General features: G+C 42.6%; 1 protein-coding gene and 1 long non-coding RNA gene across 4 annotated transcripts in view; both read right to left on the bottom strand.

The window, feature by feature from the left end:
- Positions 1-3,062: 3,062 nt before the first annotated feature.
- LOC147464562 (uncharacterized) lies at positions 3,063-3,867 on the bottom strand. 2 transcript variants are annotated; one of them, XR_015187698.1, is made up of 2 exons: positions 3,456-3,867; positions 3,063-3,321 (listed from the first exon to the last, which is right to left on the bottom strand). It is a non-coding gene; the product is annotated as an uncharacterized LOC147464562 (long non-coding RNA). The 2 variants fall into 2 exon arrangements; XR_015187699.1 differs by having other exon boundaries at positions 3,063-3,318.
- A 10,946-nt stretch (positions 3,868-14,813) lies between these two features.
- LOC147464561 (MYG1 protein C694.04c-like) overlaps positions 14,814-22,991 on the bottom strand; it is a 128,918-nt gene continuing 120,740 nt past the window's right edge. The window contains exons 4-8 of one of the 2 annotated variants that reach the window (XR_015188538.1): positions 16,222-16,410; positions 16,018-16,137; positions 15,806-15,877; positions 15,014-15,456; positions 14,814-14,877 (exon numbers count right to left, since the gene is read on the bottom strand). Coding sequence is in view for 1 of the 2 variants with exons in the window: in XM_086515628.1 (XP_086371754.1) it covers positions 15,229-15,456; positions 15,806-15,877; positions 16,018-16,137; positions 16,222-16,410 (609 nt within the window). In the remaining variant the exon portion in view is untranslated. Of the gene's footprint in view, positions 15,457-15,805; positions 15,878-16,017; positions 16,138-16,221; positions 16,411-22,991 lie in introns of both variants that reach the window. The other variant, XM_086515628.1, reaches the window with a different exon arrangement.

Genomic DNA, 22,991 nt, shown 5'->3' with positions numbered 1-22,991 from the left:
AATCATTGTTCCTATGATGGATCAACTTAAAGCAGAAGGTAAGACCTTTTCTTGGGAAGAAGCCCAAAAACACAGTTTCAAACAGCTCAAGGTAGCTATAGCCATTGCTCCCATCCTAGCAATTGTCGACCCACTTAAGCCGTTTGTGGTAGAGACTGATGCTAGTGATAAAGGAATTGGTGCAGTACTTCTCCAGGAGGGAATACCTATAGCTTTTGAAAGTAAAAAGTCACGATAGAGCTCAACAAAATTATTTTGTTTATGAGAGAGAGCTCTATGCCATAACTCACGCTTTACAAAAGTGGTGACGCTATTTATATGGTGCCGAGTTTGAAGTAGTTGTTGACCATGAGAGTATCAAATGGTTTACTACTGGAACAGACTTGAAGGGCATAAAGCTAGATGGGCATAAATCCTTCAAGATTATAATTGTAAGCTACGATATCGCAAGGGGCGATATAATGTAGTAGTGGATGCACTAAGTCAGATGCCTCGGATTAATTCACTTGCTTTCACGGAACTAAAGAGTGGATTTTTGGAGTCATTACATGGCAAGTGTGCACAAGATCAATCATATGCTAAAGTGTGGAGTGAAATTTTAAAAAGGCATCCCTCACACTCACATGTCTCTGAACAGCCATATCAACATGTCTCTACACGCGCAAATAAAAACTCCAACACACAGAGGTCCACCCCTACTCAGGAGAGTTTAAGCGATGGAAGAATTTTTCCATTGATGATGGCTACTTACTCCACAAGCGTAGAGTATGTGTGCCAAAGGACTCAAACACTAGGCGCCAAATCTTATTTGAGTGTCACGATAGTCCAAGTGCTGGTCATCCCGGTATTCATAAGATGTATGCCTTAGTTCGACGGCAATTTTATTGGTCGGGCTTACATCATGATGTTCAAGAGTACGTACTAAACTGCCAACAGTGCCAAGTTAATAAGGCAAAGCGCCTCAAGATAGGTGGCCTTTTACATCCTTTAGAGATTCCACAAGGTAAGTTGGAGAGTATCTCTATGGATTTTGTAGTGGGACTACCTACTAGAAATCGTGGCCATGATGCCATTTGGGTAATTGTAGACCGTCTCACAAAGATGGGTCAATTCATTCCCACTAAAGCTATGGTTAAGACACCGGAATTAGCACGGCTATTTGTAGAGCATATATATAAACTCTACCGTCTTCCACTAGTATCATTAGTGACAGAGATTGAAAGTTTGATAATCACTTCTGGAGAGCTGTGTTCCAAAAGTTGGAAACTAAACTTAATCTAAGCACAACTGACCATCCAGAAACGGATGGTCAAACAGAAAGAGTTAATCAATTGCTAGAGGATATGCTACAAGCGTAGGTTAGTAAGAAGAAAACCAATTGGGAAGACTACTTACCTATATTGGAATTTGCTTATAATAGTTCAAAGCATGTGACTACAGGGTTTAGTCCATTTATGCTTTTGTATGGATTTCAACCTAGATCACCCGTTACGGTGGGGTTGGCTAAGGAGAAGATACAACAAGCTCCAAGTTTCTCGACACAACGTTAAGCAAGCTCAAGATCGATATAAGAAGTACGCACATGAGCATCATCGTCTTGCTACTTTTGAAGAAGGAGACAAGGTTTTCCTCAAAGTTTTGGAGCATTCAGAAAGTTTGAAGATGGGAAAAGTTGCTAAACTTTTACCACACTATTGTGGACCGTTTACCATTCTCAAACGTATAGGTCAAGTGGCCTATAAGTTAGCTCTCCCAGAGCACTCACGAGTTCATCCTATTTTTCATGTTAGTCGTTTACGAAAACAGCTAGGACAGAATGATAATGTCATTGACACAGGTGTGTTAGTTGACCTTATTGAACCGCCAAGCATTCCTCATGAGCCCGAAAAGATTTTAGATTCTCATGAGCTTCGCACCAGACATCATGTCAGACGACAGGTGGTGGTAAAATGGCTAGATAGACCTGAAGAAGGTTCTACATGGGAGAATGTCTCCGCACTTAAGAAACGTTTTCCTACATTCATTTTCGAGGACGAAAACGATTCTCCAAGGGGGGGGGGGGGGGGTAATGTAAGGACATGGGTCCTATGGGCAAGACCACCGGCAAGATCGGACAGTGTGTACGCTGGGGGAGGCTATAAGATAGCACGGTTGGGTGGAGACTAGCACACGCATTACCACCGCCCTTTCATTTTTTATATACACCAAAATTCAAAGAAAAGAGGGTACAAATGTAGATGGCAGGAATGACTGCTAACCTAGCATACGAGTGGACTAGTAACTTTTAGGAACAACATAGCCACGTGTCTTTAGATGTTTCCGACCCATCCTATAAGTTTCTTCTCATTTGGACTTCGTTGTGAAATAACGCCTACAAAGCTTTGTGATGAGAAAGGCTATGACATAACTCCTATATAAGTGTCTAAGGAAGCTAATGAAACTTGTGAGTATGGAAGCAAAATAGGTGAGAGAGATAGCAATGTCGTGGATTGTGATGCAAAAGCACAAAAGAAGCACAAAAAGTAGCCCCAAGAATATGATAGCATTGACATACCTGAAGAATCGACAACAGTTGAAGCAGACACCAAAAAATGCACAATCGAATTAATACAATGTACAGTCAGTCAAAGAGCCAGTTGGAAGAGGCTCATGACTTCATTTTTTAGATCCGTACTAATCCCTAATCCCTGCTATCCTAGTTTCCTTGTATCTTGTATCTTGAAGCTCTTATGCTCTCATAATCCTAATCAAACTCAGAGCATACTTGACTCACTGTTGTACTTGTCTATTAATCCGAATACTACATTTTAGTTTCAATTCCCAATTCCAGTGTTCATTCTTATTTCTAGTTCAGTGTCCAATATCATTTTCAATTATAGTCTTATATTTCATATCCAGTGTTTTCGGATCCAAATTCTAATACTGATTTGAACTAAATTTAACTACCGACCTAGAATAGATGTGACTGAAAGTGTTCAGCTCATTCCAACCTCCTTCAAGAGCTTGGTGAGTGTGACTTTTTACTTTATTGAACACAAACTAAGCTAAAGGTGAGAAAGATCTTTCCCTATGGTCTTTTCCAAATGAACATAATCAACAAGTACCTCTACAACCATGATACAAATAAAATTCGTCTTCTATTGGAAATAGATGATGTTGCAGTCTTGTAGCTTCAAGTAGCTTCTCTCCATAGCTAGAATGATGTAAATGAAAGATCTCCCCTTGAAATAAAATGTTGGATTGTTACAAAGAGAACAAGGTGTTGACACAAGGAATGTCTCCATCTACAAGTTTCTTCTTCTCCTCTCCATAAGAGAACTGCTGCAACAACATCAAGAAGAATAGAGCACTATGAAGGGTCAAAAAGATATTGACTGTACAGGCAGTGGAATCTACTTGAAATGAAAGAAACAAGGTGTGTTTCTAGCCTACTACAGATGGTAGCATCAACGAACCAGCAAGAAGATGAAGTGTTGCAGGCTACATCTGCAGAGGTCAAGGCAAAGCACCCTCATTGTTGACGAAAGTTTGAAGGCCCTCACTAGGAGGCACGTAGAGATCATCTCCTTAGCACCCGAGACTTATGCAAGGGATTCAAACAGCCCGAATGTGAGGGGCTGCAAGCTAAGAAAATGAGGGCTTGCGCCACAACGCAATATGCTACAGCTGCCCTCACAAGCCCCTACAGTAATCCCTCGTGCCACAACCATACCATTTTGATTCGAGAGAAGTGTTATCCAATATCGAAGGAAAACCCCATCGCTACTTCTAATGATCCTGAAGAAAAGCAAGAAAAGGCTTGCATGTCTCCTCCTTATATTGATCATCCAAAGGAGTACAACGGACTATGAACTATCTTGGCACACCCATTGCTTAGGTTCACACAGGGGAATGCCTTCTCTTCTCTTTGTCTCCCTCTCACACTAACCGGAGGACTTGGCTATGTTGCACGGTAACTTAAAAATGGCATGCCATAATAGTATACATAGATAAATCGATTCCCATTTTCCCCGAGTTTTTACCTTTGTCTATCTGTGTTGGTGCAGACTATGATCGCTCCGAAGTGTTTCATCAAAGCTTTGAAGACACCCTCTACATGAGTGGACGGCAATGAGTCTTTGCTTTTGGTATGCACGCATGATGAAAAGCAAAGACTCACTCTAGATATTTGGCATCAAAGAGGGAAGCTCTCAAAGAGTTTTCATATCGGCCTACTAGGAAAGGAACCCCTAGACGAGTAAGAACACCAGGAGTGGGGATGCCACGACCACATAAACATGTTTTAAGAGGCTACATTTGGATAAAACTCTTACTTCACATAAGGTGTACATGTTCGACCACCACATATGTTTGTACCACAATCTTCTTTTCCAAAAGCCCCTACATAGCCATCGGGTAGTCATCTAAGTAGTTTTCTCATGTAAACATGCCTTTAAGATCTAAGGATACACAATTGTATATAGAGAGAAGTCCTCACCTTAACTTATGTGAAAATTGCTAGGAGCTTCGTCAACCTCACCCTTTCCCTTCTAGGCATACATGGCATTCCAAGAGAACATCACACTCTAACCAAGAAGACCATCAAGGGCTTGTTGTGCTTTTGTGAATACATCACACTTGGTGCACACATTGACCAAAGCATTTCAACCATGATGTGTTTTTGTGCACTTCTTCCAATGTCCTTGATAATAATCTCATGAATTTTCCCACCCATGTCAACCTCTTAGCTATTCACATGATTAGATAATGCTACATATCTATTAGGTGCAAGCATAGGCATGTGATTTAAGAAGCCAATGTCCAAATTATTTGGGCGGCTAATGAGAAAAAATATACCTAACTGGGCTAGTAGGTGAAGCCGGTCATTCCATTGTAAGCTTATTGAAAGGGAAACTATCATGAGTGATGATTTACCAAGCTCCTTGGTAAAGGGCTAAAGATTGACACCACCAAATCACACTCTAAAGGTTCATGGGGCACACAATGAGTTGTAACGCTCTGGTGTGCCATTGTAATAGCGTCATATGCGCCAAGGGTACTAGTGTATGGATCAATGATATGTCCAAGGTACGAATTGTTGCAAAAAGAGAGATCTAAATGAAAAGTTTGAAGCAACATAGATCAAAGAGGAGGTGAACACTCATCATCAAGTCTCCAAACCAGTGTTGGGGAAAAGTGTGTGTCAACTCACAATCGTGTTGCTTTGAAATTCAAAAATGCCCATTGAGAGGAGGAGGAAAAGAAGAAATGCAAATGCGGCTTCATTTTAACAAAAGTGTGCTAAAAATTGTATAAATTAGCTCAAAGTTTCAAATTTCCTCTTGCAAAATCCATAAACAAAAATGAATTTTTTGAACACTGGTGCAAACTGAGGAAATCAAAAGCATCAACCTTATGATTTTAGATGCATAAGCTAAAATTCTCAAAATTCTTCTTGCAAAATCCATAAAAAGGAGTTGTGTATGGTTGCAAAAGGAAATTTTCACAAACACTGTTGCAAACTAAGAAAACCAAAAGCATTGGCCTTAAATCTCTCTCTCTCTCTCTCTCTCTCTCTCTCTCTCTCTCTCTCTCTCTCTCTCTCTCTCTCTCTCTTTTCTTGCAATCTGTGTTAGAGAAGGATCTTCTCTTCACCCGAGTTATGTGTTAGAGAAACGGGCCAAGTCGCCTGCGTTTCTACCTTCACTCGTATGTGATAAACCACGCACAAAAAGGTCTCACCTTGCAGTGCAAAAGTAATCTATACTATTTAACTAGAGTGCTTCGTTAGCCACATTTATATTGAATTGAATCGAGTCTGAGGTGAGAGAAAACAAGAACCTAGAAGAGAAAAGTTTGGAGAGAGAGAGAGAGAGAGAGAGAGAGAGAGACCAAAAATCCTATTACCTTAAGGTGACATGGTCCTGTATTTACAACGCAACGATCTGCATGTCGATCTAGAGCCGACAAATCAACAAAGCACAAATTCATGTGAGAAAATTGACCTTTTTGTGTGATTTTCCGCCCAATTCCAAGGTGGGTGGAGGTAGTCGCAAGCTAATAATAGAACCAAAGCAAGATGGCATAGCAATGCCGAGAAGCATACAATCTATATTAAACGACATAATCAGTTCTGTCGATTGAAAAACTCAGCATCTTGCGTAGATCCACGTGCCTTCAAGATGCTGTTTGGCCCTGCTCTTGTTGCACATCCCGAAATCAGACGCCATTCTGGATTGGAAGCTCCTCAAACACTTTTTGTGCTTTCTCAAATGCACCACATTTGGCATACATCCAAGTCAGTGCCAAGCACGATATCTTTTTACAACAGCCTCTGACTAACAAAAGAATTATGATTTGTTGTGCCCACATCAGCATCTTGCATGGAGTTGCATGCCTTCAAGATGCATCAGTAGGTCATTGCATCTGGAGAGAGGCACTCGCTTCGCATCCGCTGAAACCAGGCTAGAGCTTTCTCCTGTAGGGCAAATCCTGCAATCGGTGCATTCCAAGAGTCCACACTCCAGATAGGAGGCTTAACACAGCCTAAGCTTTTTGGCGCCGCTCCTGTGGTGCATATTCCACGACTAATAGATTGCAAGGGACGCCATTCCTATCATTCAATGCATCTGACATGCAACATTTCAAGCAAAATGGTCATCAAGAACATGCCCAAGTCGTATTGCATCTAAGAAAAAAAAGCCTTCTAGATCTTCCTCTCCTGCTCTTTTTTGGCATATTTGTGAATAAAAGTATTCCAAGAGACTTCCTCGGGTAAGAAACCCTCACTTTTCATATGGTTAAATTAGCCGAGAGCTACCTTGCCACAACCATGTCAATCAACGTGCTCCAAAAGGCGATTGTTCGTAGACAAAGATCATCCAGAACTTTTTGTAGTTCCGTGAGGGCACCACATTCGGCATACATATTGATCAAATCACCTCTAAGCATGACATTCCCCTCGATCAGCCGTGACTAGAAATTACATCATGAATTCTCAAACCCATGTGAAGGTCCTGCATAAGGTGACCAACTTTCAAGGTGCAAGCATGGGTGAATGCATTTGGAAAAACTTCCCTTTGCTTCTAGCCAAAACAGCCCACAACTTCCTTGCCACTCCCATGTTGGGAGTATCCTGATTGCAGTTGGGGAAGCGTCCTTGTGTTGCATCCAACAAAAAGTATTCAGCCATCCTATTCCATCCAACTATCGTGGAGCTTTGGCTTGGTACAAATCCTTCTTTTGAGCACACACTTTCAGTGCAGATTAGAAAAGAAAAACTCCTCAATTTCTTGATGGGAATAATCTCGGGAATGGCATCACATTTGGCTTACGTATTGACCAAAGCATTGCCAAGCTCATGTTGCATCTAGCAAAAACGGTTGAGCGCTTCCTCTTGCCGGCCATATTCTCTACAAGAGCACTCCAAGACTTTGTATGGCGAGAGACCCTTAGTATGCATCTGGTTAAAACATCATAGAGCTTCCTTGCCACAACCATATTGCACATATCCTGCTATCAATACACTCAAAGTGATGAGATTCTGGAGATTATGACCATATAGAACTTTTCATCATTCTCCAATAGTCTTTGACTAGCAATCTCATTGAGAATTCTCTCAGTCTCAAGCACATTGAATGGTCTCTCCGATCTCATCAAAAATTCTCTAACCCATGTCAAAGCAAAATAGCCTTCAAGGTGCAAGCATGTGTGAATGCATTTGAACAGAAGAAAGGCTTTTTCTTTGTATTTGGTTAAAATATCCCATAGCTTCCTTGCCATAGCTATGTTTTTGACGACTCGTCATGCTCTTCATGTCTACGCTTGATTTGTGTTGTGAGTATTGCCTCTCCCCTGGAGTTATTAGTGGATTTTTCGCCTCTCTATGGATATTTTTTGGCACCACAATTGGCATACATATCAACCAACGTACACACTCACCACTATGATCCTAAATATGTGACTTTTTGAAGTGAAGCAACACAACTCACTATTGAGTTGTTGCACCTGCTTCTAGTTCACATGCATGAAGACCATGATGAGAACTCAAGCACTTTTTGTGCTTTTTGAAGTGCACCACATCTGGCATACATATCGACCAACACAATGCCAAGCACGATATCTCTTTTCAAGAGCATCTTGCCCACATGCCTTCAAGATGCACACGCAGGTGATAGCCTATGGAGAAACGCCCTCACTTTGCACCTGTTAAAAACAGCCAAAAGCTTCCTAGCCTGGCCCTTCTCGGGCATATCTTGCAATCAGTGTGTTCCAATAGACGACATCCCACATTTGGCATACATATTGACCAAGGCACTGCCAAGCACGACAATTCTTTGCAATAGTCCATGACTAACAATATCAGAGTGAATTTTTAAGCCCATATCGGCATCTTGCGTATAGCACATGCCTTCAAGATGCATGCATATGTGATTGCATCTGGAGAGAGACCCTCGTTTTGCATCCGATGAGAATAGCCACGAGCTTTCTGGCTCTTGCCTTGTGTTGCTTTGATCTAATAGCTTTCTTTTGGGACTTGAGTCTTTGTTTGCAAGAGTAAGTAGTAGGTCCCATGCATGGCTACTTCTCAAAATAACAGAATCATCATTACCATGAGTTGATGTGATAAAAATTATTTCGCCATATGTATAGAACCATTGTCGATGGGCAGAGGAAGGGATAGACAATTTTTTGCAACAGCTCTTGACTAACAATATCATAGTGAATTTTTAAGCTCATATCAGCATCTTGCGTAGAGCCACATGCCTTTAAGATGCATGTGAAGCTGATTGCATCTAGACAGAGGCCCTCACTTTGCATCCACTGAAAACAACCTAGAGTTTTCTTTCCCTGCTCCTATGTGCATATCCCACAATCAATTGATGCCGTACCGAATAGTAAACTCTTGAAGAACTTTTTGTGCTTGCTGACGTGTCCCACATTTTGCATACATATCGATCAAGGCAATGCCAAGCATGCCATCTCTTTTCAACAGCATCTTGCATAGAGCCACATGCCTACAAGATGCACACCCAGAGCTTCCTGGCCCGGACCTCGTTGAGCGTATCCTGCAATCAGTGAGTTCCAAAAGACGACATCTCGTACCACATTTGGCATACATATCGATCAATACATTGCCAAGCACGACAATTATTTGCAACAGACCCTAACTAACAATATCCGAATGAATTTTCTAGCTTCTCAGCCTCACAGATTCGATAACCAATCCATAGATAGGGGCCTTCTTATCTGGATGAGCCAAGGGTAACTTTGGCCATGGCGTCTGCTATCATCCGCACATACGCACATATGAGAGGAAGCCTGGATTCAGCCATAATAACTCTATGAAGAAGCCAACTCCTTGAATGGACATTATGGCCTCAATTCTTCAATTCTTGAGTCCTCATCCTGGTCTTCGCAGTGGCATGCATCATTTAGAGGCGGGCGTGTGTGGCAGACAGCTCGAATCAATAAAGCACGTGGATGTGACGGTTTTCTGTCAATGGAGAGAGGGAGAGGGAGAGAGAAGAAGAAGAAGAAGAAGAAGAGTAGTATTTTAACGTCGTAGAAAACTATCCCAAGAGACGGATTTTTTGTCAACGCGGGGGGAGAGAGAGAGAGAGAGAGAGAGAGAGAGAGAGAGAGAGAGAGAGAGAGAGAGAGAGAGAGAGAGAGAGAGAGAGAGGAAGCCTGGATTCAGACGTTATAACTCTATGAAGAAGCCAATTCCTCGACTCTTGAGTCCTCATCCTAGTCTTCGCAGTGGCATGCATCATTAGAGGCTGGCGTGTGTGGCAGACAGCTCGAATCAATAAAGCACGTGGATGTGACGGTTTTTCTGTCAACGGAGAGAGGGAGAGGGAGAGAGAAGAAGAAGAAGAAGAAGAGTATTTTAACATCGTAGGAAACCATCCCAAGAGACGGATTTTCTGCCAACAAGAGAGAGAGAGAGAGAGAGAGAGAGAGAGAGAGAGAGAGAGAGAGAGAGAGAGAGAGAGAGAGAACGGACGCTATTTTTCACGAGGCCATGTGGATGTGACGGTTTTTCTGTCAACGGAGAGAGAGAGAGAGAGAGAGAGAGAGAGAGAGAGAGAGAGAGAGAAGAAGAAGAAGAAGAAGAGTATTTTAACGTCGTAGGAAACTATCCCAAGAGAGGGATTTTCTGTCAACGCGAGAGAGAGAGAGAGAGAGAGAGAGAGAGAGAGAGAGAGAGAGAGAGAGAGAGAACGGACGCTATTTTTCACGAGGCCACATGGACGAACCTCCAGCAAGAATTTCAAAAGAGGCTCCTACGGATGTGACGGTTTTTCTGTCAACGGAGAGAGAGAGAGAGAGGGAGAGAGAAGAAGAAGAAGAAGAGTATTTTAACGTCGTAGGAAAATATCCCAAGAGACGGATTTTCTGTCAACGAGAGAGAGAGAGAGAGAGAGAGAGAGAGAGAGAGAGAGAGAGAGAACGGACGCTATTTTTCACGAGGCCATGTGAACAAACCTCCAGCCAGAATTTCAAAAGAGGCTCCTACGCTAACGAAGTAATAAGGAGACTGGTTTTTCAGTGCCACGTGTCAAAATTTGTTGCATCCGGTGATTCCAATTTATCCGATTTATATGAGTGAGGGGGAGAGGGGGAGAGAGAGGGGTCGCCGAAGGCGGCCGGCCGTACTAGTAGTAAAATAATGCGGCGCGTGAGAGCCAGTGGAAACACATTTTCGAACTCACGATTGTGTGAAAGCCAAGCTGGCAACGTACCAATCAGCCTACTATAACCGCACGGTGCTGTTTTGGAATGTGTTATTATTAGGGGTGATACACACTATAGTTGAGGCCGCTCTAATAGTGGCTCCTTTACCTTGCTCTGTGTTTGACCAAAAGGGTCAATGCGTCTTCCACACTGTCGTATTGAACCTTACACCTCCATCTAGCGAGTGCAATGTTCTACCACTACGTTTGCATGCGTGATTTGGACCATAACTAATCAAAGGTTGGTGGCCCACGAAAAAGTCACGCAATCGGCCATGCCGATCACCTGTTGGCTAGCAAGCCGAAATTTATACATAGCCCAGGCAGATTTGCTGATGCTACAGGTGTTGTTGGTCCACACCTATTGTACACGCACGAAGGTTTCCCGGCCATAGTGAGCACATCAACACTTGACAGCTTTGTGTGTGTGTGCGTGTGTGTGTGTGTGAGAGAGAGAGAGAGAGAGAGTGAAAGAGATACTCTGTCGGCAGTGCTGCCATGGCCTAATTACATCACCTGCTATGTCATTCGGATAGCCCTCCTCACGCTCTCTCTCTCTCTCTCTCTCTCTCTCTCTCTCTCTCTCCCCCCCCCCCCCCCCCCCCCCCCCCCCCAAAAAAAAAAAAAAACGCGGAGCAAGTTTGGAGTATCGAGGCTATTACCGGTGGTGGAGTGCAATAAGATTTGCAGGATTCCTCTCATCAAGAGATAGCTCTCGTTTGATCTCACACACCCTTCTTTTTCAGGTAGCGATGGTGATAGTTCTCCCTCCCTCTCTCGTAGGCTCCTTCTAAATATGGGACTCTAGGGGATGTGGCACACTCTAGAGTCAGTCACATGTTATGTTGGGCAACCGATCAAGCCGGTTTTCGGTCAACTTCCACGCCTTAGTTTTTTTCCAAGGCAGCCGGTGAGGGGGAGATGCTTAAACCAAAAGGTGATTAAGCATGCAAGGGGTTGAACCCAGTGTGTTCAAATTTGAATGCTCAACCACTAAGGTGTTGGGACTTACATCTCAAAGCCACTGTCTTCAAAAAGATGGATTTTGGAGAGAAAAAACAACAATTTTGTTGGGATTAACTGAAGAAATGCCAGACTATGTCAACTCCCAAAGGCCACGCACTATATCTACGGTTATACACCATACTATGGTGGCTTCTCGAATCAATTTCCAAACAGGGGCTAAGAGAAATCTTAAGCCCACGAAAAACAAAGGTTCCAATGAGCCTAAGGGGAAGGACAGTGTCCAAAAGTCTCACAAGGGCTATTCCAATAACAACAAAGCTAAGGAGAAGGGAGTTTACAAAGGCAAAAACAAACTCTCTCGTGAAGAGCTTGAGTGTTATCGCAAGGATAATTGTTGCTTCAAGTGCGGCGAGCAAGGGCATGCGTACCGTTCTTGTCCCCAAAAGCTGCTTTATGCTCAATCTCTGCCTACAAGCATTTATATCTAAAAGTATTTATCCTGTGCCCACATGGAAAGAGAGGGGGGGCGCGGGGGGGGGGGGGGGGTCTATGTGCATGGGTGCCCCCGGTTACCGGTAGTGTCATGTAGGCATAGAGTCTAAAATCTAGATTGGGGATGTTATGAGCATCTCTCTCTCTCTCTCTCTCTCTCTCTCTCTCTCTCTCTCATTTTTGTGGGCATTGACCATAGTGCACTAGATATATCATCTGCATATTGCATATACAGAGGCACTTTTTGTGAGTGGGTGTTTTTCCCTCTAGCTACCGAGGTTTAAGACCCTATAGGAGGATTAACTTTTTTGGTGAAATAAAACTTAATATTCCATTGGTGTAGAGCTTTGTTTTTTAATCGTTGTCCTGCAAACAGATACATGGAGACTATTTCGTGCATTCTAGATATAAGGATTTTGACTTTCATGACATATACTTAGGTGTACTATTTCGTTTTCCATATATTTTGCATTTCCACTCACTATTTAATTGGATGTATAAAATCATAGTTTTCTACTTGCCAATTTGAAGATATATAGGTTGTACACTGCTCGCTGTTTGTAGTATTCACAGAATTTAGCTTCATTTGAGGTCTACAAAATACGTAATAGTGAATGTAAGATAACATCAATACTTAATTTATTGGCTTAGTTTTTGATATTATCTTTTGATGGTAGAAACCTTAGGTGTGTTTTAGGCTTGGACTAGAGAAATGGAAGTAAATATAACAGATAATCAAGGCACTCAGATTCGAAGAAAAATCATAATGAATGTTCGTAATGTGTGTATGTTGGGGGGAGCCACCTTACCACGCATTATTTAGGCCCTAGCCAATACCGTGGGGGGGGATGACAGAAGGTACATTGCCTTGGTAGGCTAGTACACTTTTGGACAAGGCCTCGTGGATAACAACGATTGGAGAGTCGTGAATCATCACTTCACCTACCTTGGTGTGGTCGTTGTGTTATAGGATTTTCCTCTTTTCTTTTGCATTGCATGAATAAATTTAATGGCAAAGCATGCCTAAGACACAAAAAGAAATGAAATGACAAATTAAATTTTAAAAAAACCTTTCCTACAATTAACAAGAATTGCACTTGTTGTTATTAGTGAGATGAGTCTAGCCGTAGTGGACCAAAGAACACGATTGGGACGTTCGTTAGTAGGGGATAATATTGATTACATTAGTGGATAAAGTACTCTTTCAAGCCTTTAGGCACACTTTTATAAAGCAGAGAGTTTAATTAATCAGCTCTTGTCTATTTACCAGTTATCATTTGATTTATATACTTTTCAAATGAGTAGTATGGCGGTGGCATCTTGATTGTATACACCTCATTCTTGGCCATACGTACACTTCATGCTTACATATTTTTATCCATTTTTTACTGTTATTGATATTGCTAGCTTTCACAATCGTATTCCCATTTTACGGCAACATGTCTCCTCCCATTCATCATCATCAACATCGGGATCCCAACTTCAACACTAGAGCATGTGTGCTAGATTAGGAGGGGTGATGTCTTCAAATCCCAGCACATCGATGGACATTGGCACATGCTATTTTTGGTTCATTCTATGTATGGCACATACTATTTCTGGGTCATTTTATGCATGGCACATCATGAGTTCTAGCCTATATATTTTCCATTTTTCTAAGCCTAGGACACATTTGGAACACTAAGTTTAGAAGTGAGAGTTGGGTATTTTTCTCGAACCTTTAATTAGACGAAGCTTTTTCTTGAAGTGCAAATGGAGATGGAGATGAAAATGATGGCTATGGAGGTTGGAGCTCTCCTCCATTTTTTTTAAATTTGGATCCATCAAATGCAAGCTAAGTGTCTCTCTTTTCTTGTCTCACTTTCATTTCTATTTATGATACTCGACTATCTCTTTATTAGTGTCTAGTTAGAAGCTAGTTGTTCTCTTTTTTCTCTAATTCCTCATTGATTTTGGTTCCCTTGTAGTATGTTGTGGGAATTGTGGTGAGATTTTTTTATGGCCCTCTAGGGAGCTTTGGTACCCACACAAGGTGCATTAGGTGGTTGGAAATCTCCTTTTCTAGCGTCACCATAGGACATCTGGAGATGGATATAGGTGCTATATGCCACATAAGCATCAATTGTTGTATGAATATTTGAAGACCCTAAAGAGCTTGTGCGATGAAAAGCATGTCTAGATGGAAACATGACCGATGGCTTTTTTGAGTCACTTGTTTCCTTTGCCAAGTGGATTTTAGAGGATCGCAACAAAGACATGTTGGTGCACTTTGCTAATAAAGAGCATCCAACTCAACATGTGATGGTAGAACAAGGCATGGAGAAAAAGATGAGCAAAAGCTTGCAAAGAATTTGAACAATCTTTGCATGCTTCTCCACCCCACCATGTAAAAATGGCTTAATTTTCATGTAAAAATGGCTTAATTTTCATCAAAGTGCAAATCATAAGAAACATTTTTTGCAACTCCCTTTCGAGGACTCAATCACAAGGAGTTGAAGGTCCTACCTTCTTTCATGTTGCTCTTACAAAGGACCCACTCAATACTGTGAAGATGTGCCATGGAATGAAAGTTGTCTCAAGGTTGCATCCACATAATTGTTTAAGGTAAGACACACAAGAGTGTGAATTCTCATAACATAAGGATTATAACCGAATGTTTAGTAGCTCCTTCCATACAAAACAAAGCCCCAAATAAGATCATCTGCAAAATTACCCAATTGTTCAAGGTAAGACACCACTAGATTGTGCTGGCAGATTAGACAACAAAATTTAAATCTTTATCTCTTATTAGGATTGACTCTAAATGATGTAGGAGCAGGTTGGTTGCAAAATCTCACCTCCTGAGATAGACTACAAAATTCTGGGGCCTTCGAGATATAATCAAAGTTAAAGATCTATAGGTGACTTTGATCTGTCGTTCAAGTGACTCGCTTCTTAAAGCTTTCCTTGTTTTCCTGGTTAACAATCCCAACAATGATCAGCTTTCTCTAGAGGAGCAAAATTAGCCAATTCGAATAGGTTGCCAAATTGCATCCTCGTTGTAGAATTCTACTTATGGAAGCTCAAGTGCTTTTCTAGCCATGGCAAGAGCACCATCAAAGGTTTTATTTCCTCCAATGAAACCACTCATGTGTACAAAAACACAGCCACTTATTCCGGTCTGTTTGGAGAGTTCATCATCTCTGAGTCCTCTCCAAGGTAATGGGAGGGCTTTTCTGCTCTCAAACCTTCCTGGCCCAACTGCTACAGCCTGCACACGCCACTGTTTGCTTCTCTCGTCCTACATCATATAAGACAATTGAAGGTCACACTCTGAAAATAGTGGGATTCTTTGCAAAAAGATGAATACACATGCAAATCAATTCTTCCTATGCGTGTATCACCATCCTAGACATGCACTCAGGAAGGATTTTTAGACGTGAAGCATGTATGCAACTCCCATGACATCCCATAAGCATCTGAAAAGTACGACACGAGCTACTCAGCCATTCTGTGTGACTGCAACTTCTGCATGTTAAAAATTTATATTGGCCTCTCCACTTTAAAAGTTTTTCAAACTTATTAGCGGTTCAATCCTTTCCAAGCTGCACTCCCTAGCAGATATAACCGTCAGTGTAGAGGAGCTATACCTCATAAAGAGCATACTTGATGGATGGCTCTAGCTTCAGCTCTTCTTCAATCTCAAATAAATGCAGCTTCCACTGAAAACGAAAAATCATCAGCATGAGGTATGAGCCTATATAAGCAGAGTTCTAAAACAACCCACATCTTGTAGCTCATTGAATGCCTCAACAATGAAGTTTAAACACCCAAGTAATGGCAGTGAGCTGCTGCTACGTACCGGACAAAATTCCTTCAAGACCATAATTTCTCCAGTTTTGTCCACTTCAAACCTTGATGCTAGGCAATTGGCAACAACGGTTCTTGCTGGCAGCCAGGATCGAGCTTGATATCTGAGAGCCTGAAAGTAATTCAAAAAACTTACATAAAAACCTATGAAGATTATAAAGTTATATGTTGCGGAGTAGGACATATTGCAATCGACCTCTGAAAACTCTTTGCCAGTGAGTTCCATGGCCTGCATGAATGCTGCATTTTCTTTTTGGGTTGACTGCTCTTCAATCCAGTCTGGATTGAGTTTTGCAACTCGTGCTGATAAATTTGTGTTATCAACATATTTTGGAGGGTCCGTGACATCATACTGGTTAATTCCATTGTCGATTGCATCTATTGCCTGACAAACCACATATGGATTAGATCAATTTCAATTGTGAAACCCATAAAACCAGTCACCTGACTTAATGTTCAATATCACAGCCTCACACAGTTACCTTGCATGACTAATGAATAAGGTGTCTCAAACAACCGTACTGCTGGATAATGAGGATACCTTTGCTGCCAGAAGCCCAGGGGTGAAGCTACTGGGCAGCGTAACAGATTCAAGCAGACAGCCTTGGCACCCCTTCAGGTATTTCTTTATATTGCATCAACACAGTACAAGCCGATACTCCAGACTCAGCACCTTCTCCAGGAAGCATGCCCGAGAATGAGCCCATGGCCTCATATTTAAAGGCCCTAGGCCCCAAAAGCAGTTTACATGAAAAGCCTTCAAACTCAAAAGCATCTGGTCCAAAAGCAATGCCTAAAATGCTGCCAATGTACTTCACAGAATTCTGTACAACTGCCACGTCAGCAGTCAGCGCAAAACGCGGAAATCCGTACAGCGCCACGTCATCATGTCAGTGGAAAATCCGGAGTGTCCGTACAACTACTACGTCATCAGCTTTTGCGTGTGTGTGTGGGTGGTCCTGCTTTATTTTAATTCCTTGATGTCACTGGGGCCCCATCGGAGAGTAACCACTGCTCAGATTTCTTAATACTCCCTCCGTAAATAACCACTGCTCAAACTTCTTAATACTCCCCCCGTAAATAACCATGCAGGTCCGGGCCATGAGTAAAAACAACACTTTTCAATCATTCAATACTCCCCCCGCAAATAACCACGAGGGTCCGGGCCATGAGTATGAACAAGCATTCTCAAACATCATTTCTCACCCTCCACCCGGGAGTAAAATCACCAATCATTGAAACCATTATTAAAACCAATTTCAAATTGGCACCAAGATAGGTTCAAAACAAATACCATCCATTTCAAACAAATTTCAAACAAAGTTTCAAAAAGTACTTTCTCAAACAAAGTTCAAAAGTATCTAGCTATAAAGCAACTAGAGAGTTCATTGAGGGTTTTGTTCGGACAACCGAACTTTGAGCACGACTGGTTTGCCCTTCTGCATCACGGTGATGGTTCGGTTCCGAACCTAGAGAGTCGCATCATTCTTGTCATGCCAAGGCATGCCTAATAGAACGTCACAATTGCCCAACTTCATAATGTGGAAATCAACTTTTTCATGATAATCTTGGATAGTCACTGGAAGAGCACCAATGAGTGGTACCACTTTCTGAGTTTGCCTTGTGGCTAGCTCAGCTTCAATTTCTCCACCCTCTGCATCATAATCAAAGTCCATCTGCTTCAAGAATTCTAGATGGATGAAGTTCTCTGTAGCTCCTACGTCAAAGAAAATTAAGGCTTTCAAACCGTTGACTTTGCCATATGCTCGACACAATTCATTTGTACTTTCAAGGCGTATGCCATAAATCTCAGGTACTAATCCAATGGCCAGTTTAGATCATTTGGCTGGTGATAGTCCTAGGTTTCTGTCGACCGTCGACGTGGGAGTCGGCTCCGCGGATCTGTCAATGCGTTGGGGACAACCAAAATAGTTATGTCCCATTTGAAAGCATCCAAAACATCGGCCTTCTTGTAGCGACGTGTCTCGTTGTTGATGTCACGTGACACATCCAACCCTATGTGTCCGTGGACAAGCTACAGCATGACAAGGGTTCAGTCAGTCCAGTCAGTCTAGAATAGGAAGTGATCTGGCACTTTTGTGAGTCTGTTCGCAGACCGTGCATGTCCAGACATTAGATTAGATGCATATCCTCTGGTTGCACACAGAATGACCATCAGATTTTCATCAGAACCCATCAGAAGCATTTTTACAGTGCATAGATCCATTTTTCCCTATTTTTGACATTTTTCACTTATTATTTTTAAGTGACTTTTGTTGAAAAGTAGGTAGGGCAAAGCAAATTTACTAAGTTTGTATAAATAGAAACCTAGCGCTAGCACTTTCTGGCAGAAGAGGCAACAGGAGCACCTTGCTCAACAGGCAACTTCTCAGCAAGACCGACCCAAGCGACAACTCTGGCGTTTTCTCTCAACAGAAGGCCTAGCGTTTTTGCACCAGGTCAGCCAGCGTTTTTGCATTTGCAGATTCCCGGCGACGGTAGACAGCAGATGAGCCCTAGCGTTAGCAAATTTCCCCGCAAGGTCAGTTTTCAGCCCTAGCGTCTTTGGTTTCAGATCAACCTCAGCGTTTTTGCAGATCTTCGCGACAGATTTAGCCCTAGAATCAGCGTTTTCAGTTTTCAACAGTTAGACATCGCAGAAGAAGTCCCGCACCTCGCAGATCTCACCTTCCTACAGCAGCAGATCCTCGCCGCACGGTCAGATCCAGTGAAGTTTGCAAATTCAGCCTGGAAAACGCAAATTTCAGCATCTGCGTTTTCAGCGGCGCATCGTCGCATCGCCGTCGTCACCAACATAGAGTCAGAATTCAGCAGATAAAGATTTGCAAATTTCAGTCCTTGGCATTTTCAGAATTCAGCCCGTCTCGTCGTCGCCGACATCGTCGGCAAGTCCAAAGCATTGTAGAGATTTGTGCAATCATAAGTAGACTGCTTTGCCATAGAGATTGGGGCCTTCCGAGGAGGGTTTTACAACGTCTCTGGTGTCGTATTCTCTTCTCTCTCTATCTCTTAGTCTCAGCACTTTCAGTCACAGTGTCCATTCACTTTGTTGGTGTCCATTGCACTCTCTCATTAAGAACGGAAGGCTCTCCCTTCCCTAGTAAAAGGAACCTTGAGCACAGTTCGGAGCACTCCTCTTTAGCAAAGTTCAACATTCATTCCGCTGCACCTTACATTGGTACCAGAGCTTTGGCAGTGTTCTGTATCACTCAAGGAAAGAACACAAGAACCACATAATTTTTTTTTTTGCTTGTTGGGGTCGCACGCAACCTAAGACCTCTTGGACGTGTCGATTCCTAATCGTGTTTTTGAAGAGTGACAGGAAACCCAAGAAAGAAGGGCTTGTCCAGCCTCCCCTTGTGCCTCTTTTCACTCATTAAGAGCAGACCGTGCACTTAGCGGCCGGCCAATCGACGTGAGGTGGGAAAAAGCAACCTTGGTGTGAGCGCAAGGCCGCCAAGGGGTGCGCCCGCGGAAAAGAGCAGAACTCGGGTGAAGAGAAGATCCTTCTCTAACACACATTGCAAGCGAAAGAAGAACCTCAAGACCCTCAAGAACCTCAAGAACTCAAGACCCCCAAGAACCCAAGAACCCAAGTTCCTCGTGAACTTAAGAACCCAAGACCGCAAGAACCCACAAGAACCCTCGACTTTAGTGGATGGTCATCACTCGAAGCGGAATGGATATTTCGCTTGGAGGTGATGATCATGAGAGAGACGAAGAAGAATTTTATCCACCAGGAGGTGTTTTTTACCCTCCCCCTTCCCCATCTACGCCAAGGATTGCACCAGATCCTATGGGGGCTTGGTGCAAGACGATGATGGATATGATGACAATGTGGCACAAAGCAAGAATGGCAACCATGGAGCGTGAGCACGAGCAATTACGCTTGGAGGCCAAAGAATTTGATCGCAAGTACGCAGAAAGTAAAATAGAATTGGAGAACGTTGTTCATTCTTCCTCTCTCATTTCTAATGTGCAGGCGAAGATTGAAGAGATTCAAGAAAAGGAGACTCTCTTCGTTTCTTCTTCTCCCAAGCATGACACACATGACTTGCATGATAATGATAAGCATAATGATTTGAATGACAATGACAAGCATGATGATTTGCACGATCAAGATGTGATTTCTCACAAGCATGATGATTTGCATGATAATCACGATGTGATTTCTCACGAGCATGATGATTTGCACGAAGATGATGTGATTGTTCACAAGAATGATGGATTAGTTCATACTTTTTCTAGTGAAGCTAATCTCATTGCAGATTCGATCAACCACAAAGAACCGATCTTGGCTTTTGAGTCGAGATCCACAAAACCCCCACAGGAAGATTCGATCAATCATGAAAAACCGATCTTGGCTCTCGAGCCTAGGTCCACAGAACCCTCACAGGAAGTACTATATGTTCGTATGATTAGTCAGCACGCATTTGTTCGAGTGTTTCATTAGTGATCGTTTCCTGTATTTTAGTCAGTGTCTTTATGTGATCCCTTTCCAAAGGCATGACATATTGTACGATGAGCATGATTCACTCATGAATGAGCACGGATTATTCATGAAAAGCTGAAAAGTATGCATTCAAGGAAGTCACATTCCATGTCTCTTCCTTGGCACGCCACAGTTGTAGAAAGAGCACAAGAAAGTATGTACACCAAGCATGGGCATTTCCGTTGTGAATTGCCACAGTTGATTGATTTAGATCAGAAACACAAGATTCAATCTCATTGTTTGCGTGTGTGCGGTGAACGGTTTGGCACTCCATCTATTTGTTCATCTACATTGCATGCACAGTCTTTTAGGAAGACGAGATTTTTTCCAATCACTTTACATGGAATAGGTATGCTCATGGTTTTGTGTTGGAAGTGGTTTCAGGAATTTTCAGCCATGGAGATTCTTGAAGAAAAGAGAAACATGACTCTATACCAAGTTGAAGCATCGAAGGAGCCACAGAAGACTTTGTGTAGCTTTCGGCGCGGCCCAAAGAAGCAAGCTTTGCAGACCTTTATGAAGTTCAAGTACCGCACGACCCACACATCAGAGTGGGCAGGCGACGAGTCCCTTCCAGGATTTCGGATGCTATTGGCAATCTCCCTCGACGCCATACAATTCGGTACCAATACCTCACTTTGAAAAGGAGGGGATGTCACATGACACATCCAACTCTATGTGTCCGTGGACAAGCTCAAGTATGACAGAGATTCAGTCAATCCAGTCAGTGTAGAATAGAAAGTGATATGGCACTTTTGTGAGTCTGTTCGCAGACTGTGCATGTCCAAACACTTAGATTAGATGCATATCCTCTGGTTGCACTCAACATGACTATCAGATTTCGATCAAAGCATTTTTACAACGCATAGACCTTTTTTGACATTTTTCACTTATTATTTTTAAGTGACTTCTGTTGGAAAGTAGGTAGGGCAAATTTACTAAGTTTGTATAAATAGAAACCTAGCGCTAGCACTTTCTGGCAGAAGAGGCAACAGGAGCACCTAGCTCAACAGGCAACTTCTCAGCAAGACCAACCCCACGACAACTCTGGCGTTTTCTCTCAACAGAAGGCCTAGCGTTTTTGCACCAGGTCAGCCAGCGTTTTTGCACTTGCAGATTCCCGGCGACAGTAGACAGCAGATCAGCCCTAGCGTTAGCAAATTTCCCCGCAAGGTCAGTTTTCACCCTTGGCATTTTTGGTTTGCAGATCAACCTCAGCGTTTTTGCAGATCTTCGCGACAAATTCAGCCTAGAACCAGCGTTTTTCAGTTTTCAGCAGTCATACATCGCAAAAGAAGTCCCGAACCTCACAGATCTCACCTTCCCGCAACAGATCCTCCCGCACGGAGATCTAGCGAAGTTTGCAGATTCAGCCCGGAAAACGCAGATTTCAGCACCTGCGTTTTCAGCGCGTCGTCGTCGCATCGTCGTCATCGCCGTCGTCACCGACATAGAGTCAGAATTCAGCAGATAAAGATTTACGGATTTCAGCCCTTAGCATTTTCAGATTTCAGCCATCCTCGTCGTGGTCGACATCGTCGGCAAGTCCAAAGCATTGTAGAGATTTGTGCAATCATAAGTAGACCGCTCTCGCCATAGAGATTGGGGCCTTCGGAGGACGGTTTTACAACGTCTCCGGTGTAGTATTCTCTTCTCTCTCTATCTCTCAGTCTTAGTACTTTCATTGCAATGTACCCAACATTTATCCATAAAGTCATTTCAGTTATTTTACAAAGTAATTGAGATTCTCAATTTTGTGAGTCATCATGAGTTTATCAAAGCAATCGGATAAAAATCGGGTTCAGAATCTATTTATTTATGATCTTTCTTTATGTGGGACAATAGGTTTATGTGGGAACCTAATCGATGTGTGAAGAAAAAGCTTAGAGATAGTATTTTTAGGAAAGAAACAGAGGTGAGTCAAAATTAGGATACTTCTTTTTTTTTAACTCTCAAGATAGAATGGGAACTTGTAAGTATAGAGCTTTTTAAAAATCGCGCAAAGGATTCACATACGTCGAAAAAAATTATAATAATAATTTTTTTTTTTTGTTAGAGCCACGACGACGCGCGAGCTTTTCCTTCTCCTATTCTTGAAACCTCTCAGTATTCTTAGCACCCCCCTAGGGCCTATATAAAGGACCCTTCTCTTCTCACTTTGAACGCACACATATATAGAAGCGGAAGCTCTCTTGCAACAACACGTCGGAGAGAGCCTCTCTCCCTTAACCTCTCACCTTCAAGCCATCTCCATCTCCAATCGTCGATGTGCCGTCTCCCGGTTTGTGAACACTCTCTCTCTCTCTCTCTCTCTCTCTCTCTCTCTCTCTCTCTCTCTCCAACAACACGCTTTTCTTTTCTCTATTCCGAAGCTATGGCTCCGAAGCGTGTAACGCGAAGTTCTAAGGACGCCCATGCCGTTGCACCACCAAGGAAGGTGGGAAGAAAGGTGT

This window comes from Adiantum capillus-veneris, chromosome 1 (genome assembly GCF_014529385.1).
Source record: "Adiantum capillus-veneris isolate H3 chromosome 1, ASM1452938v2, whole genome shotgun sequence".
NCBI lineage: Eukaryota > Viridiplantae > Streptophyta > Polypodiopsida > Polypodiales > Pteridaceae > Adiantum > Adiantum capillus-veneris.
The sequence above is the reverse complement of the archived record's forward strand: the minus strand, read 5'-3'. Positions and strand labels throughout refer to the sequence as shown.